The following is a 16,084-nucleotide window of genomic DNA, read 5'->3' on the forward strand; positions in this document are numbered from 1 at the left end:
CATCTCCTTGTCTCTCTTTCTCTCTCCATCCCTCTCTCTCTCCACCCCTCTCTCTCTCCATCCCCCTCTCTCTCCATTCCTCTCTCCATCTCTCTCCCTGTGTCTCTCTCCCTCTTCCCAGCGTCATGAGTTAGTCATTTTGGGGTTCAAATCCTGACTCTATCACTTAGCTCCTTTGGCACTCTGGGAAGGTGACTTAGTGCCTCAGAACTCAGTTTGTTCACCTGAGAGATGGAGCTCAACATAGCAGAGACCTGGCCAGGTGGTAGGGAGCTTCAGAGGAGGCCATGCGTGGACTGGGGTTATCCGGGTGGCAAGCCCATAATTAGGTCTGTGAAAATACAAGCAGTGGGTGAATCTAGTTTCAGGAGAAAGTACCTCTCTGGGTTTAAACTCCTCACCAAGCCCGTGGCTCCTGCCTCCATTGGCCCCAGCTGACCAAGAGGACAGCAACACATTCAAAACTCATGTGAGTGCACAACACATGTGATTGTGTGTCCGTGCCTCTGAGTCTGTGACTGTGTGTGTGTGTGTGTGTGTGTGATGGTTGTGGAAAGTGTAAAGGCTTCCTGGAGGAAACGACCTCTGGACTGAGTCTCAGGGGATGACCAGGAGGAGGACTGACTATGGAACGGATGGTGGGCAGGGGGGCAGGTGGGGATGGAATTGCCAGGTGTGTGCAGGGGCCAGGTTCAGGGAAGTGAAACCCAGTTGATTGGCATGACTGAGCAAGAAAGATGGGCTTGGCGCGTGCATGAGGGTCTGATCGTGCCGGACCCTGGGGAGCTATGAAGGCTGTAAGCAGGGGAAGGAGTCTTGTGTTAGAAAGGTGGGCTGGCATAGGACCCTGTCACCCCAGCCCTCGGCAGCACACACACACCAGGCGGTCATTTCTCCCTGGGGTGGAGCCAATAGGCTCTGAGGTCACTCACCTGGGTCACTCACCTGGGTTCACCAGTCCCGCCGCGGTGTGAGGCGGGCAGATTCCTTCCCCTCTGGGTCCCTCAGTTCACCTACTGTGCACCAGCACCTCCAATGTGCCTCCAGGAAAGCCAGTGCTGTCGCTCGCCCCCAGCTTACAGATGGGCAAACTGAGCCGTTTGTCTAGGGAGAAGCCAGGACTCAGCCTCAGGTCTGGTCAGCACGGGCTCAGGCATGTCTGGCCACAGGATGGTGACCCCTTTGGCTTCCTCCAGGATGGCGAAAGACCCAGTTTGAGCGACAGCCTGGCTGACCCCTTCTCCGTTTCTCTGAGACTCAGAGAGGGGAAGCGACTTGCCCATCGTCACCCAGCAAGGCAGGGCAGCTGGTGGACCCCAGGCTTCTCTGATGGCAAAGCCCATGCTCTTCAGCACCTAGTAGGTACTTTAGAGTCAAGAGACTTTTAAAAATGCCTTGGGCATGTTGGAAGAGAAGGAAGCTGAGGCCTGAGTGACACAGTCTGCATTTCCCAGCAGGAATTGGCACAGAATGGATGCTTGATATGGATATTTAAGACCTGAAGACCCACTGTGTGCAGCTGTGCCACAAGCCTTAAGTCCACTGTTATCTCATTTGGTCCTACCCTGGCTCATGGGTTGCCCCATTTTACAGAGGGGAAAACTGAGGCTCAGAAAGATTGAGTCTTGGGCTGAGGTTGCACTGGCAGCAACAGTAACAATAGCTGATGGTATTTTCAGTGCTTGCTATGTCCCAAAGCACTTTACACATTCACCTAGAGCACCCTGTGGAGTAGAATACCTTAATTTTGTCATGTGGTGGATGAGGAGATTGGTTTTGAGGTTAAGCCACTTGCCAAGATGACTCGGGTGCACACTGATGGAACACCTGCTCTGCGCCTTATGTGTGATGGACCCCTGGGTGCCCACCTCTGGCTTCAGGCTGCTCACCCTCCACTTCAGTTGCATCCCCCACTTAACTGCAGCATTGATTTCCAGTCATCGACTAAACAAAACCAGCCAATGGTCACTGCACTCAAGTCCCAGGTGCTGGCCTGTGTGAGTGACTAGAACCTGACATCTAACCCTCACCCCCTGTTAAAACCCAGATCCCAGCCAGAACGGCCGCCACTGTGCCCGTCAAGTGGGCTGCCTTGACAGGTAGTGAGCACCCCGTCACTGGGAGAATCCAAGCAGTGCTGCCATGGAGGAAAGTTCCTACTCAGGTGAGAGAACTCTCTGAAGCTGACCCTGGCCAAATCAAGAACTCTGACCTCCTATTTTCCACCCAGGAGAGGAGCGGGGCTCCAAGGTCCCTATTTGGAATGAAGAGTGATTTTTTAGCAAAAGCCCAGCAAGGGAAGGGAGGTGAGCCCTGACTGGGGTTCGTGGCACAGAGCCAGGCAGACAAAGGAAGCTTCAGGCCACTCCCTTCCCTGACTCAACACCCTCAAGACCGGAAAAAAAAAAAAAAAACCCCAGCTCCAGCTGGGGCACGGGGGAGCCCGATAGACCGACAACCATATGAAGGGGACTCAGAACGAGTGGAATCCAACACAATGACTCCTCACAGCCGGGCTGAGGGGAGGGGACCCGGGCCTGCAATGGGGCAGCAAGGTAGAGTTCTGGGGGAGCCCTGAGGGGGTGAGGGAAGAGTTTGGATTTGGGGAAGAACTGAGACCCAGTGTCTGGTGTTTAGGGAATAGGTCTCAGGGTGAGGGCTGGGGGCGGGGGGCCGGGGGGCCCGGGAAGGAGGACCCAGTCTTCCTGAGCTGGTGTGGGGAACCAGCATTGGGGGCAGACGGGTAGCTGAACCCATACAAGGGAGAAGGGGCATAGGTCGGCCAACTGAGGAGGGGGGTCTGTGGAGGACGGGGGATCTCAGCTCCTGGCCCCCAGACCCATCTCTCTGGATAGTGACATGGCGCCACGTCAGGCTTGCTGGCTGCTGGAGTGTGGGCAGAAGGAGCAGCCGTCTTTGGGCTGGACTGGCAGAGGAAGAGACTCAGAGATGCAGAGACGGACAAAGATGGGGGGTGGTGGCGATCGCTGACGGACATGAAAGCAGCATGTGGGTAAAATGTCCGGAGGAGGCTCGGGGTCCACTGAGGCCCTCTGCTCCACTGTGGGCTCTGGACGAGCTCCTAGGACTCTGGGTGATGGGACGTCCGGCCGAGCCAGAGCCTAGCCTCACCCTTCACCCCCTGTTGCTCCCCGTGTTCCTGGCAGAATTCACGAAATTTTCCAGAAGGCGGAGGCCGTGCTGCTCTAGGGGAACGCAGCTGGCCCTGCTGGCACTGGTGACGACGGCGCTATGGGCTGGGCTGCTGACTCTGCTTCTCTTGTGGCGTGAGGACACCCCTAACCCCCGAGACCCCCATCTCATGTTCCCTCCCTGACCCCCACTCTCCGATCCTGGGGAGCCCAACCTTGGGACACTTCCCACCTCAAACCTCCATCTCCAGCTGGCAGGTGGGGTGTGGATGGATGGGAACACCCGAAATATATCCTTTCTCTCCTCTCCTCTCCCTCATCCACCCCCTCTCCCATGCTCCAGACTGGGAAAATGCACGAAATCTAAAACAGCTGGAGGAGACCGCTGCCCTGAATGGTATGGAGAGGCTGAGTGGGGAGGCGCAGGGGAGCAGGGGGGCAGAAACCAGGCTCTTGTCTTGCTTCTGCCACTGACTAGTGTGGGATGACAGACAAAGTCTGGGCTCCAGGGTCTCTCCCAGGATCTAAGGGTCAGTCTATGCTCGCCCGAGGAGGTGGGGTGGGGGATGAAAACCCAGAGACTCTTGGAGGGGAGGGTCTGAGCTGTGCCTAATGGAACTGATACCTACCTGCTCTGTACCTCAGCTTCCACACCTGTAAAACAGGCATCGTGTTAGTGCTAAGAGGCAGGAAAAAAAAAAAGACTTTTGAAGAGCTCAGAACTGAGTCCAGTGAGCTTTTGAGAAATGCCTGCTGCTTTTGCATCTCATTCTGGGTGGCGGAAGGGTACACAGGTTCACTGGACTCTTGCCTGCACTTTCCTGAGTACGGGCAGACCTCAGACATATCAAGGGCTTGGTTCCAGAATAAAGCCAATGTCACAATAAAGGAAGTCACAGGAATATTTTGGTTTCTCAGTATATATAGAAGTTATGATTACATGATACTGTGGTCTGTTAAATGTGTAATAACATTAGGTCTAAAAAAAAGTGTACATACCTTAATGTAAAAATACCTTCTTGCTAAAAAAATTGCTGATCATCATCTGAGCCTTCAACGAGTTGTAATCTTTTTTGCTGGTGGAGGGTTTTATTCTGAGATGACAGCAATTTAGTCCTATCTTCAGTGAAAGTGTTAGTCACTCAGTCATGTCCAACTCTTTGCAACCCCATGGACTGTAGCCGGCCAAGCTCCTCTGTCTATGGAATTCTCCAGGTAAGAATACTGGAATGGGTTGCCATTCCCTTCTCCAGGGGATCTTCCCAACCCAGGGATTGAACCTGGGTCTCCTGCTTCTTCTGCATTGCAGACAGACTCTTTACCGTCTCTACTCTTTCCACCAGGGAAGCCCATCTTCAGGTTCCCCTTCTAATTCGAGTTCTCTCGCTGTTTCCATCGCATCTGTAGTGACTTCTTCCATTGAAGTCTTGAACCCTCTTTAGGGCTGGAATCAACTCCTCCCAAATTCCCACTAACGTTGATAGCTTGACTCTTCCTATGAATCACACTTGTTCTTCATGTCGTTTGGAGTGGCGAATCCTTTCCAGGAGGTTTTCAGCGGACTTTGCCCAGATCCATCAGTGGAATCACTATCTGTGGCCGCTCGGTGTGCTTAGTCGCTCATTCATGTCTGACTCTTTGTGATCCCTTGGCCTGTAGCCCGCCAGGCTCCTCTGTCCATGGGGATGACCAGGCAAGAATACTGGAGTGGGTTACCATGCCCTCCTCCAGGGGATATTCCCAACCCTCAGGGATCGAACCTAGGTCTCCTGCAAGCGGAGGATTCTTAACCATCTGGGCCACCTAGTCTTACGAAATGGCAGCTCTAGTCTTAAGAAATGTATTTCTTAAAGAATAAGACTTGAAAGTCAAAATGCCTCCTTGATCTATGGGTCATGGCGTGGATGCTGGTTAGCAGGCATGAAAGCAACATGAATCTCCTTGTCTGTCTCCATCAGATTTCTTGCGTGGCCGGATACATTGCCAATGAGCAGTCATATTTTGAAAGGATCTTTCTTCTCTAAGCAGTAGGTCTCAACAGTGGGCTTAAAATACCCAGTAAGCGTGTTGTAAACAGGTGTGCTGTCATCCAGGCTTTGCTGTTCCATTTATAGGCCATGAGCTGAGTAGATTTAGCATAGTTCTTAACGGCCCCAGGATTTTCAGAATGTTAAATGAGTACTGGCTTCAACTGAAAGTCACCAGCTGCATTAGCCCCTAACAAGAGAGTCAACCTATCCTTGGATGCTTTTAAAAAATTATTTATTTATTGGCTGCTCTGGGTCTTCATTGCTGCACGCAGGCTTTCTCTACTTGTGGAGAGTGGGGGCTTCTCTTGTCGTGGGGCTCAGGCTCTAAGGCGTGCAAGCTCAGTGGCTGCAGTAGCTTTGTTCTTCTGAGGCATGTGGGATCTCCCTGGACCAGGGATTGGCCTCATGTCCCCTGCGTTGGCAGGCTGATTATTAACCACTGGACCACAGGGAAGTTCCATCCTCTGAAGCTTTGATGCCAGGCATTGACTTTTCCTTTCTAGCTATGAAAGATGGCATGTTCTTCCAATACAAGGCTATTTCATCTACAACAAAAATCTCTTGTATAGTGTAGCCACCTTCATGAATTAGCTAGATCTTCTGGAGAACCAGCTGAAGCTTCTACACCAGCACTGGCTACTTTCTTCTTGCTCTTTCATGTTATGGGGGCGGCCTCTTTCCTTCAACCTCATGAACCAACTTCTGCAGGCTGAACACTTTTCTTCTGCAACTTCCTCACCTCTCTCAGCTGAGAGTTAGGGCCTTGCTCTAGAGAAGGCTTTGTTGTTGTTCAGTCACTAAGTCATGTCCAACTCTTTGCAACCTCATGGACTGCAGCACACCAGACTTCCCTGTTCTTCACTATTTCCCAGACTTTGTTCAAATTCAAGTCCATTGAGTTGGTGATGCCATCTCAACCATCTCATCCTCTGCCGACCCCTTCTCCTCTTGCCCTCAATCTTTTCCAGCATCAGGGTCTTTTACAATGAGTCGGCTGTTTGCATCAGGTGGCCAAAGTATTGGAGCTTCAGCTTCAGCATCAGTCCTTCCAATGAATATTTAGGGTTGATTTACTTTAGTAAATCAACTGGTTTGACCTCCTTGCAGTCCAAGGAACTCTCAAGTCTTTTCCAGCACCACAATTCAAAAGCATCAATTCTATGGCGCTCAGGCTTCTTTGGCTTTGACTTCATCAAATGTTGTGGATGATTTGATCTTCTCTCCAGATCACGAAAACTTTCTCAGTATTAGCTATGAGGCTGTTTCACTTCCACATCATTTGTGTCTTTATTGGAGTAGCATTCTTAATTTCCTCCGAGAACATTTCCTTTGCATTCACCGCTCAGCTAACTGTTCAGCACAAAAGGCTTAGCTTTTGGTCTACTTCAGCCTGCCAGGTGCCTTCCTCACTAAACTTCATCATTCCTAGCTTTTAATTTAAAGTGAGTCACATGTGACTCTTCCTTTCACTTGAACACTTGGAGGCTGCTGTAGGGATATTCATTGACTTCATTTCAGTATTGTTGTGTCTCAGGGGATAGGGAGGCCCCAAAAGAGGGACAGAGATGGGGGAACCGCTGGTCAGTGAAGCAGTCAGAACACACAGAACACTCATCAATTAAGTTCACCATAATGGGTGTGGTTCCTGGTACCCTAAAACCATTATCAGAGTGACACCAAAGATCACTGACCACAGACCATCCTAACAGAGACAGCCAGAATGAAGAAGTTTGAAAAATTGCGAGACTCACCAAAATGTGACACTGAAACAGGAAGGGAGCAAAAGAAGCTGGGAAAATGGCATTCACAGACTTTTTCTGTGGTCGCCACAGACCTTTGTCTTGTAAAACATGCGTTAGCTGCCAAGAGAAATAAAAGCAGATCTGCTTGTCCTCGTGTCCTTGGAATTAAGAACAATTTTTAATTGCTTTTAAATTAAGCAACAGCTGCGGTCATCCAGATGATGTGTTGGGGGTCTGTGCACTTGGGATGGGGTGGGGGGTGATTCGCCAGCCTGCGCTCTTAGCTCAACAGGTCTTCTCTTCCCCTGCTCCAGTCTCTCAGGTGTCCAAAGACTTGGAAAGACAAAAGGGTGACCAGATGGCCCAGAAATCCCAGGGTGAGTGAGCTGAGCTTGGGGTCTAAGGAGGATGGATGAACATGTGGACACAGGGCTCCAGCCCTCCATGAGTTGCAAAATGGGCAGGTGACTCTAAAGACTCAGGCGAAGAGACCACGCTGGTGGCGGGGTTGGGGGGTGGACAGTGGGAGAGGAGGTGTCAGGAAGGGACTACTGAGGGGTGAGTCTGAGAATTTGCTTACCACTGCCACCTCATGCGAAGAGTTGACTCATTGGAAAAGACTCTGATGCTGGGAGGGATTGGGGGCAGGAGGAGAAAGGGATGACAGGATGAGATGGCTGGATGGCATCACTGACTCGATGGACGTGAGTCTGAGTGAACTCCGGGAGTTGGTGATGGACAGGGAGGCCTGGCATGCTGCAATTCATGGGGTCGCAAAGAGTCGGACACGACTGAGCAACTGATCTGATCTGATCTGAGCCCCCTCCCTGCAACCAGCTGCCCAGATGATGCAGGACATGGAACGAATCCAAACTGAACAGAAGAGAATGGAATCTCAGGGTGAGAGCTGGGGGCAGGGTAGGGTGCGGCCTTGGGTTCTAGAGCTAAGGCGGGGCTGTGCAGCTCGGGGGGCATCATCCCTGACACCAGCCCTGCCCCCGCCACCACCCCCATCAGAGTCTGAGCTCTCCTGGAACCTGGATGGTCTTCGAGCTGACCTGAGTGACCTGAAGTCCCGCGGTGAGCAGCTGGGGAGGAACAGGGGGTAGGGGGCAGGGAGGTATGCCTGGATCTGTGCCCGGCCCCTCCGCAAATTAAAAACAAACACCTTGACTCCTACCCCCCTACCCCTGACCCAACCACTCAAGGCTTGAATGAGATGCGTCAGGCCTTGGATTCACTGGGAAGACTCCAAGAGGAGGTGGGAAAGTTGTGGATCGAGCTACGCGCTGCCAACGGTGAGCATGCGCCTCTGTTGGGGGGTGGGGGTGGGGTGGGGGAGGGGGCTTGTTGGCTCATGCAAGAGACCTTGGGTGCAACCTGTTCCAGCCTGCAGTAGAGGTGTGAGCATGACAGTGTGGATGGGTGTGTGCTCGTGTGTGTGGCTGGACCCACATGGGGACACCAGAGAAAACCCTTTCTGATTCCAGAAGCTCCCCTCCACTGACCTGGGTGGGGGGCTTCCAAGCTTTTTCCTCCTCCAGGTAAAGACATTGAGCATTCACCAAAAATGGGTTCTCTTTACTGATCTCACCTCTGCCCATCTCCACTCAGGAGAGGGTCGTGGGTAGGAGGCCCTCAGCCACAGCCCTCGCGGAGGACTGTCTGACCCAGCCAGGGGGCAAAAGGGGGAGTAACCTCGCAGCAGTGCAGACCAGGGGAACCGTGGGGTCTTCCCAGGGGGTGACAATGAGAGAGATGATGTTGGCAGTCCCAAGGGTCATAGGGGTGGTCCCAGCAAAGTGCAGAAAGTGTTCAATCACTGTGCCTGGAACCTGGGGTGGAAGCTGGGGGTTCCTGCCTGAAGACCCACCCCCTCGCCCCTCTGGAAGCCCCTGCTGGGTCAGAGAAGAGGAAGGATCTCTGCTCTGTGTGGAGTCCTGTCCCCTGGGACCTGGGGTGGCTGTGGGAATCCCAGCAAGAAACCCCACCGTGCCCTTCCCCTACACCGGAACCTGGATCTCATTTGTTTTGACCCGACTCCCTCCCCCAAAATCTGGCCCCATGGCCTGGGTTCTGAGCCCAGCTCGGTGGCTGTCTCTCCATGATCATGTGACCCAGAGCCAGGGCATCATCCCCCAAAGTTATCTTGAAGGTCCAGAGATGCCCTCGTCTGTTTTAATGCTGTCCCCTCTCCCCATCCCCCGCCAGAGGGCTGACTTCTGGTTACAGTCCGATGTGTGGGAAGTCTCCCCAGGGCTCTTCAGAGTTTGGTGGACCCACGGCTCCTTAGAAAAATTCCACCCAAGCTATGGAGCCCTCCATAACTTCACTCTAAGAAAATCTCATTTAAATAAGCAGAGAGTCAGTCCAGTAAGAGTGGTTTTAACCTCCCAGCTGGCAGGGCTGGTGGTGATGACTGGCTGAGAGTTTCCTTGGGGTTGGGGCAAGGAAAGAAAGACCACGGTGGTCCCTGATGGAGATCGTCAGGACCCAGCCCTCCAGTCTTTTCCTACCCCACCCCCACCACAGACTCCCTGACCAACTAGAAGAAAATCATCTCAGTTTCCCAGAAAGTCACCAAGAGTGCTGGTTGGGGGGTGATGGCCATGATGGTGGCGAGGGCTACTGTGGGGGGCAGCTGTTGGTGGGGATGGTAGTGGGGAAAGTGATGCTGGCAGTCTTGGCCTCCTCGTGCCGTTGGCACTGGAGACTAAGATATGGCTGGCTTGGCACTGGCTGTGGAGTTGGTGGTGGAGAAATGCTGCTGGCCATTGTGGGTACCCTGTGGTGGGGGGTGCTGGTGATCACGATGTTCCTGACAGTTGGTGGGGGGGTGTGTGCTGATGGTGGTGGTGGCTGAGGTGCCCCTGCCGTGGAGATGGTCTCACATGTACATCAACACGGGAGCTCCAGGGAAGAAGGAGACTTTCTGTTAGGCCCTGGGGTTGATCTGCTTTTCAGCCCAGCCCCCAGGAGAGATGCTGCCACCCACTTTGTCTGTGGTACCCACGGCACCCGCCATTGCGCTCTCCATGGTACCCAACACAGCATCCACCTTGGTACCCACGACAACAACATCCACTACAGCACCCACCATGGTGCCCAGCACCACAGCAACTACGACAGCACCCACCATGGTGCCCAGCACCACAGCAACTACGACAGCAACCACCATGGTGCCCACCACAGCTGCCCCCCTCAGCCTCTCCTCCACCCCAGGCTCTGTGTGCAACACGTGCCCCGAGGCATGGATCTATTTCCAAAAGAAGTGCTACTACTTCGGGGAGGGCGCCAAGAAAATGGATCCAGGCCCGGTACGCCTGTGAAAATCTGCACGGGCGGCTGGTTAGCATCCACAGCCCAGAGGAGCAGGTGGGCCTGGGTTCTGCAGGGGAGGTGGCAGATTCCCACCCCGATCTCCTGTGGGGTAAGGGCGGGGGAACCCAGGCACGTCTCACCAGCCCTCTAGCCCTATCCTCCTCCCCAGGACTTCCTGACCAAACGTGCCAACTGGAGGGGCTCCTGGATTGGCCTTCGGGACCTGGACATTGAAGGGGAGTTTATCTGGATGGACAACCAGCCCCTGGACTATAGGTGAAGATGGGGGGAATGTAGAGGAGGGGAGGGGAGCCTTTCTGTCTTGGGAGAGGAGGGTTTTGGGGGGGTATGTGCCTTGGGGAGCTTCTGGATGGAACCCAAGGGAGATGGTCAGGGTTTGGATTCAGACTAGACTCAGGGAGGGAGGGTGGTATCTCCAGGCTGCTGGGAGTTGTGATGGGAATCCAGTGATGGGGTGGGGAGGGCCCAGGGGACCCTTCCTCCTTCCTCATCCTCTGACCTGAAGGCTTTCTGCTCCAGCAACTGGCAGCCAGGGGAGCCCAACGATGCAGGCCAGGGTGAGAACTGCGTGATGATGCTGGGCTCTGGGAAGTGGAATGACGCCTTCTGTGGAAGCGAACTTCATGGCTGGGTGTGCGACCGGCTGGCCACGTGCTGAGCGTTGGCCTGCCACCTTGGCCCTGGGTGCCCCTGCCCACCCTCCAGCTGCACCCTTCTGCATCACTCCACCTTGAACACAGGAACAGCCCAACCCACAGCAAGACCCTGAGGACCCCAGCAAGCAGAAGCAGCAGGCTCATTCCCGTGTCCCCACCAACATCCCGAGGGCCCGTCCCTTGCCTCTCAGCCCAGCGGGCCGTCACCACTGGCCTGCCCTCAAGTGCTCAGAGTTCCCAATCTGAGAATCCCCTGCCCTCCAATTTGGAGGCTAGAAGCCCCCTTCCCTTTGGGCACAGCGCCTGGCAGCCCAGCCTTCCAGGGAGCAGCAGGGAACACCTGAAACCCCAGCGTGCTCCTCCATCCCCAGCTCACCCTCTCCTGATACAGACCCATATCCTGGCCCCAGAGGACAGAGACCTCAGCTCAGGCAGCCAATGCTCCCCTACCACCCACCTGCATCATGCCCTCTCCTCGGGGCCTTGCTGGCTCTGGTCTCCAGGTGTGGAACAGGGATGCTGGGAGTTGTAGAACTTGGTGCCCGGCGCCACCTCTGAGTACCAGGAACTGAAGTGGCATGGATAGTTCCCCTGTTTTTTTTTTTCCTACTTCATTATAAGAAGCATTTACTAGGCAGGGCCTGAAGATGAAGACTCGGGTCTGATGGAGCAGAGAACACCCTAGACGTCTACTCAGGAATATTGCAGGGCAAGGCAGGGGACTGCCGTGAACGTGGTTCTCAGTCCAGAATAGGGCCTAGTACACAGAAGGCTGGAGAAGCTCATGGGGGAGGTGACAGGTCACCCGGAGGCCTTTTTGGGTCCTCAGCTGCCGGCCCCACCCCCATGCAGGGTCTAGGAGGCTGGGGTAGCACCAACCCCAGATTTGACATGGTCAGCCCCACACCTCTGGGGGGCCATGGGGGAGGCAGACTAGGATCTTAGAATGCCCCTGGTTAAGCACCTCACCTGCCCACCCCGTTTCTCGTCTAGAAAAGGAAGAGCCAGACATGCTCATGTGATTCTCGGGCCCACTTGAGAAAGAGGAGAGACCCACAATGGGCCACCCAGAATCCTAAGAGTCAAGGGCCAGGCTAAGCCCCAGCCACACGTTTGGAGCCTATGGAGGGTTCCCTGGGGCCCAGAACAGGGTGGGGACAAAGCTGACCCCTTGAGTGACACATGGGCTAGAACCCCCACTCAGCTGTTCGCTCTCCCTGGCACCACCCCGAGATTTTTCTCTCCCCCAAACCCTTCCTCAGAACTCTGGGCCAGCGCACAGCTGCCTACCCAACCTCTCCTCATGGGAACTCAGGCTTCTGCCTCCAGGCTGCTCAGGTCGACAGGGCGTCACCCTCGCCACCTTTCTCTCACCAATCCCTTCCCAAACCCATCAGGAAAGAGCCAAGGTCCCAGTCAAGCCACATTCAGAATCCCCTCACCTCTCACCCCCTCCTGCTTCAGCCTTGGTGCAGACCCCTCCTTGCTCACCCAGGTCTTCCTCTTCACTGCCTAAGACCCCCAGAAGTTTCCTTCCAGCTCAGGGAAAAGCCGGAGTCCACAGGCTTCTTTCTGATCGTGTGGACCCCTCCTGCAGGCTGTATCGCCCCAGGTTCTCCTCCGCCAGCATCCTCACTGCTCCTTCAACATTTAGGCTAACTCCCACCACAGGGCCTTTGCACATGCTCCTCCCACCTCCCTCCCATTTAAAAGGACACCTCCTGACTCCCCATCCCTTCTACCCCACTGTGTTTTTGTACCAAAGCCTCTTCTTTCAGCAGGTTGTGTAAGTTACTGATCTGTTTCAGATTAGCGAGGGCCTTTGTTTTGTTCTCAGCTGTGTCCCCAGAGCCTGGCACAGAGTAGGCGCTCAATAAATATCGGTTGAATTAAATTGACATGCGACTTGCTCTCGGCACCTGCTTCAGGGGGCTGTGAAACAAAGGATGCTGCCTGCCTGCCTCACCAAGGATCGGTGCTGGGTTCATCATCCTCACTCCACTCCCCTGCATCTGGGGGCTTCAGTCCCGAGCATCCGAAGTCAGAGCCCCTGTGATGGGAGCCTGCAGGACTGTGGCTGCTAGTTCGTCCCCGGCATCCTTCCCTTGCCCTTAACAGGTACCTGGCCCCACAATCCTTCAGCTTGTCCCAAACCTTCTCCCTTTGTCCCGAGTCCCTACCTATCCTCTGCAGGGAGCAAAAGACCCTGGGCTCTCCTCTCCCAGCTCCCAAGCTCTCCAGCATCCTATGGGGACCAACTGTATCTCCTTCCCCCGTCCTATTCCCTAGGGCAGGGGTCCCCAGCTTCTGAGATCTAATGGCTGATAATCTGAGGTGGAGCTGGTGTAATAATCATAAAGTGCACAGTAAATTTCATGTGCTTGAATCGTCCCCAAACTCCCCTCTCCCATCCCCCATTCATGGAAAAATTGTCTTCCACAAAACAGGTCTCTGGTGCCTAAAAGGCTGGGGACTGCTGCTCTAGGGCATCCTTCATTGCTGGGCTTCTGAATGGAGCTTGTCCCGCCACCCCCACCTCCTGCCCCTCGCTCCTGCAAGCTGGCCCCTGCCCCAGTGGGCCCAGAAGCCTCTCTCTCTAGGGTCCCTGAGGACCTCGGGTTGCTCAGCCTGAAGGTTATTCCTGCGGCTCCCTCTGAAATCCCGCTTCCCAGAGCCTCTGGCTCGCCATCCTCCAGGCACCGCCACTGCCTCCTCACCCTGGTTCAGGCTGCCACCCCAGCTAGCCTTCTCCCAGCTGCCGGGGGCTGCCTCCCCTCCCCCAACACCCCCGCCCCACTAGCCATTTCCTGATCATCTGTGCACTACACAGGGTTGTTGTTTCTCCTGTTGACACCCAGTACCTCCTTGGCAATGTGCTGAGCCTCATCTCTTGCTGGGGTGACTGAAGCTGCCCCCGACCAAGCCTGGCACCCCCATCCCACCCCCATCTCCCCGTCTTGTAACCCCCTCCAGTCAGTGGAAAAGCTGCACCTGCTCTGCCCTTAAAACCCTTCTCATACGCCGTGAGGGGGACCCAAGCAAAAGTGTCTGAGATTCCCTCTCAAAACACACTTGTTCAGGTCTTGGGGCTGGGAGAGAGGGGAAGTGAAATTTTGAAGAAATTTCCCCCCCAAAGTCCAGAAGGGCTTTCCTTGGGCGGGGGGGATGGGGAGGAAGGAGTGATCAGGGACCAAGGGTGGTGGGCACAAGGGTGCAATTCACCTGAAGTGTACTCATCGACCTTTTTGAACCAGGAAGGTGTGTCCAGGCATAGCTCACATGTTCAGAAATTAACCGCAAGCTATTTTAAGCACCCAGATGATTTTGCAGAGAGCCTGCCCATTTCCCCTTGAGAAGCAAGTCGCTAGGGCCAGGGTTCTCAAAATGGGTCCCCTCCCCGACACACCACCCCCTACCTCCGGAGTACCAGCAGTTCCTGGGAACTTGTTAGAGATGCAAATCCCCAGCTGGGGCCCAGATCTGCAGAACTGGAAACTCTGGGGAGTGGGGAGAGGGGTGGCCACCCCAGTGTGCACGCAGGAATCCCCTGGGGACCTCGCTAAAATGCAGACTCTGATGGTTAGTCTGGGGTGGGCCCGAGTGTCTGCATTTCCGACAGGCTCTCAAGATGTGATAGAGAAAAGGGGCTTCCCAGGTGGCTCAGTGCGTGAAGAATCCACCTGCAATGTAAGAGAGGTGGGTTTGATCCCTGGGCTGGGAAGATCCCCTGGAGGAGGGCATGGCAACCCATTCCAGTATTCTTGCCTGGAGAATCCCAGGAGGATTCTGGAGCCTGGTAGGGCTGCGGTCCATAAGGTCACAAAAGAGTCAGACACAGCTGAAGCGACTGAGCATGCACGCATCCAAACAGACAAAGCAGGTCATTAGATAGCTAATCCTGCTAGGGGATTGTAAGGAAAGATATGGGAGGAATGGTTACTCAAGAAAGCAGATTTGCTTAACCACAAAACTAACCAGGCTTGCGTAGCAACATAACCATGTAACAGAGGCTCGAGACTGACCCAAAACAATAAAACAATGGTGACATGAGCCCCACCTCCTGTCCAGAGAGCTCAGTAAGTTACCGATTCCTGGGACAAGCTCACTGCACACAAGAAGAACAATACTTTGCGGCCCTAGCTTGACCACATGGGGACAAGAAAGCTCCCCTGCCCACCCTGGAGAAGGAGCTGATGATAGAAGCATGACGTCTACCCAAGAAAGACAAAGGAGGTCTTCTCCCCTCCGCACTCTTCCTTTGATTATAAAACTGCAGCTCAGTTAAATTCTCAGGGTGTGGCATTTCTCACCCACCTGCTTGTAAAGCCTTTAGCTAGTGTCTTGTTCTAATCAATCATTTCTTATTTATCACTGCCCCACTCACTGAATTCTGTTCTTTGCTGAGACATAAAGGACTATGGTACCGGAGTCCTTCAGAGCCCCCAAGATGACACCCAATTGGTTTCAAATGCTGATGCCAAGGCCCAGGACCACACTGGGAGTAGCAAGGGTCTAAAAACCAGTCGGGGGGAGGGGAGTTGACAAACAACTACCTTCTGCTTGTTTTCTAGATGCACAGCTACATCCGCTCCTCAACCTACTGCTGCCTACCCCTATGGGCGCAAAGTAACGGGAGAGGCTAGGGGGTAGGGGGGCAACTGCTCACTCTCTGGTCTTTTACATAAGGCAAAGCCAGCCCCTGTCTAAAGGAATCTCCCTCAGCCCGACCCCTGCCCGAACCCTAATAACCACCTCCCCACACCTCTTCTGCAGATGGATGGCCTCCAGCTGTGATTCCAGAAAGTACCAGCATTCCCCCCACACCCCAGCCAAACCAGCAGGGGGCTTCTCTTGTGGCTCAGCTGCTAAAGAATCTGCCTGCAATGAGGGAGACCTAGGTTGATCCCTGAGTTGGAAAGATCCCCTGGAGAAGGGAAAGCTTACCCACTCCAGTATTCTGGCCTGGAGAATTCCATGGACTGTGTAGTCCATAGGGGTTACAAAGACTTTGACATGACTGAGCGACTTTCACTTTTGGAGCCAAATCAGCAGCTCCTTGGTTGGGCCTGGTTTCTCTGCCCTCTGCCCCACCCCGGCGTCCCACCCACCACTTCCCCCAACCCCCAAGCTAGGTCAAATCTGCCCCCACCCCACTTCTCCAT

The 16,084-nt window shown here is 54.3% G+C and overlaps 1 protein-coding gene across 1 annotated transcript; it reads left to right on the plus strand.

The window, feature by feature from the left end:
* Positions 1 to 2,430: 2,430 nt before the first annotated feature.
* LOC113888842 (low affinity immunoglobulin epsilon Fc receptor-like) lies at positions 2,431 to 11,049 on the plus strand. Its single transcript, XM_027535827.1, is given in 11 exon segments — positions 2,431 to 2,555; positions 3,168 to 3,287; positions 3,496 to 3,549; positions 7,239 to 7,301; positions 7,762 to 7,824; positions 7,942 to 8,004; positions 8,133 to 8,222; positions 10,147 to 10,223; positions 10,225 to 10,299; positions 10,415 to 10,521; positions 10,786 to 11,049. Coding segments are annotated over 11 exon segments (909 nt in total). The 5' UTR covers positions 2,431 to 2,497; the 3' UTR covers positions 10,925 to 11,049.
* Positions 11,050 to 16,084: the final 5,035 nt, after the last annotated feature.

The sequence above is a fragment of the Bos indicus x Bos taurus genome, unplaced genomic scaffold (genome assembly GCF_003369695.1).
Source record: "Bos indicus x Bos taurus breed Angus x Brahman F1 hybrid unplaced genomic scaffold, Bos_hybrid_MaternalHap_v2.0 tig00002459_arrow_arrow_obj, whole genome shotgun sequence".
Lineage (NCBI taxonomy): Eukaryota > Metazoa > Chordata > Mammalia > Artiodactyla > Bovidae > Bos > Bos indicus x Bos taurus.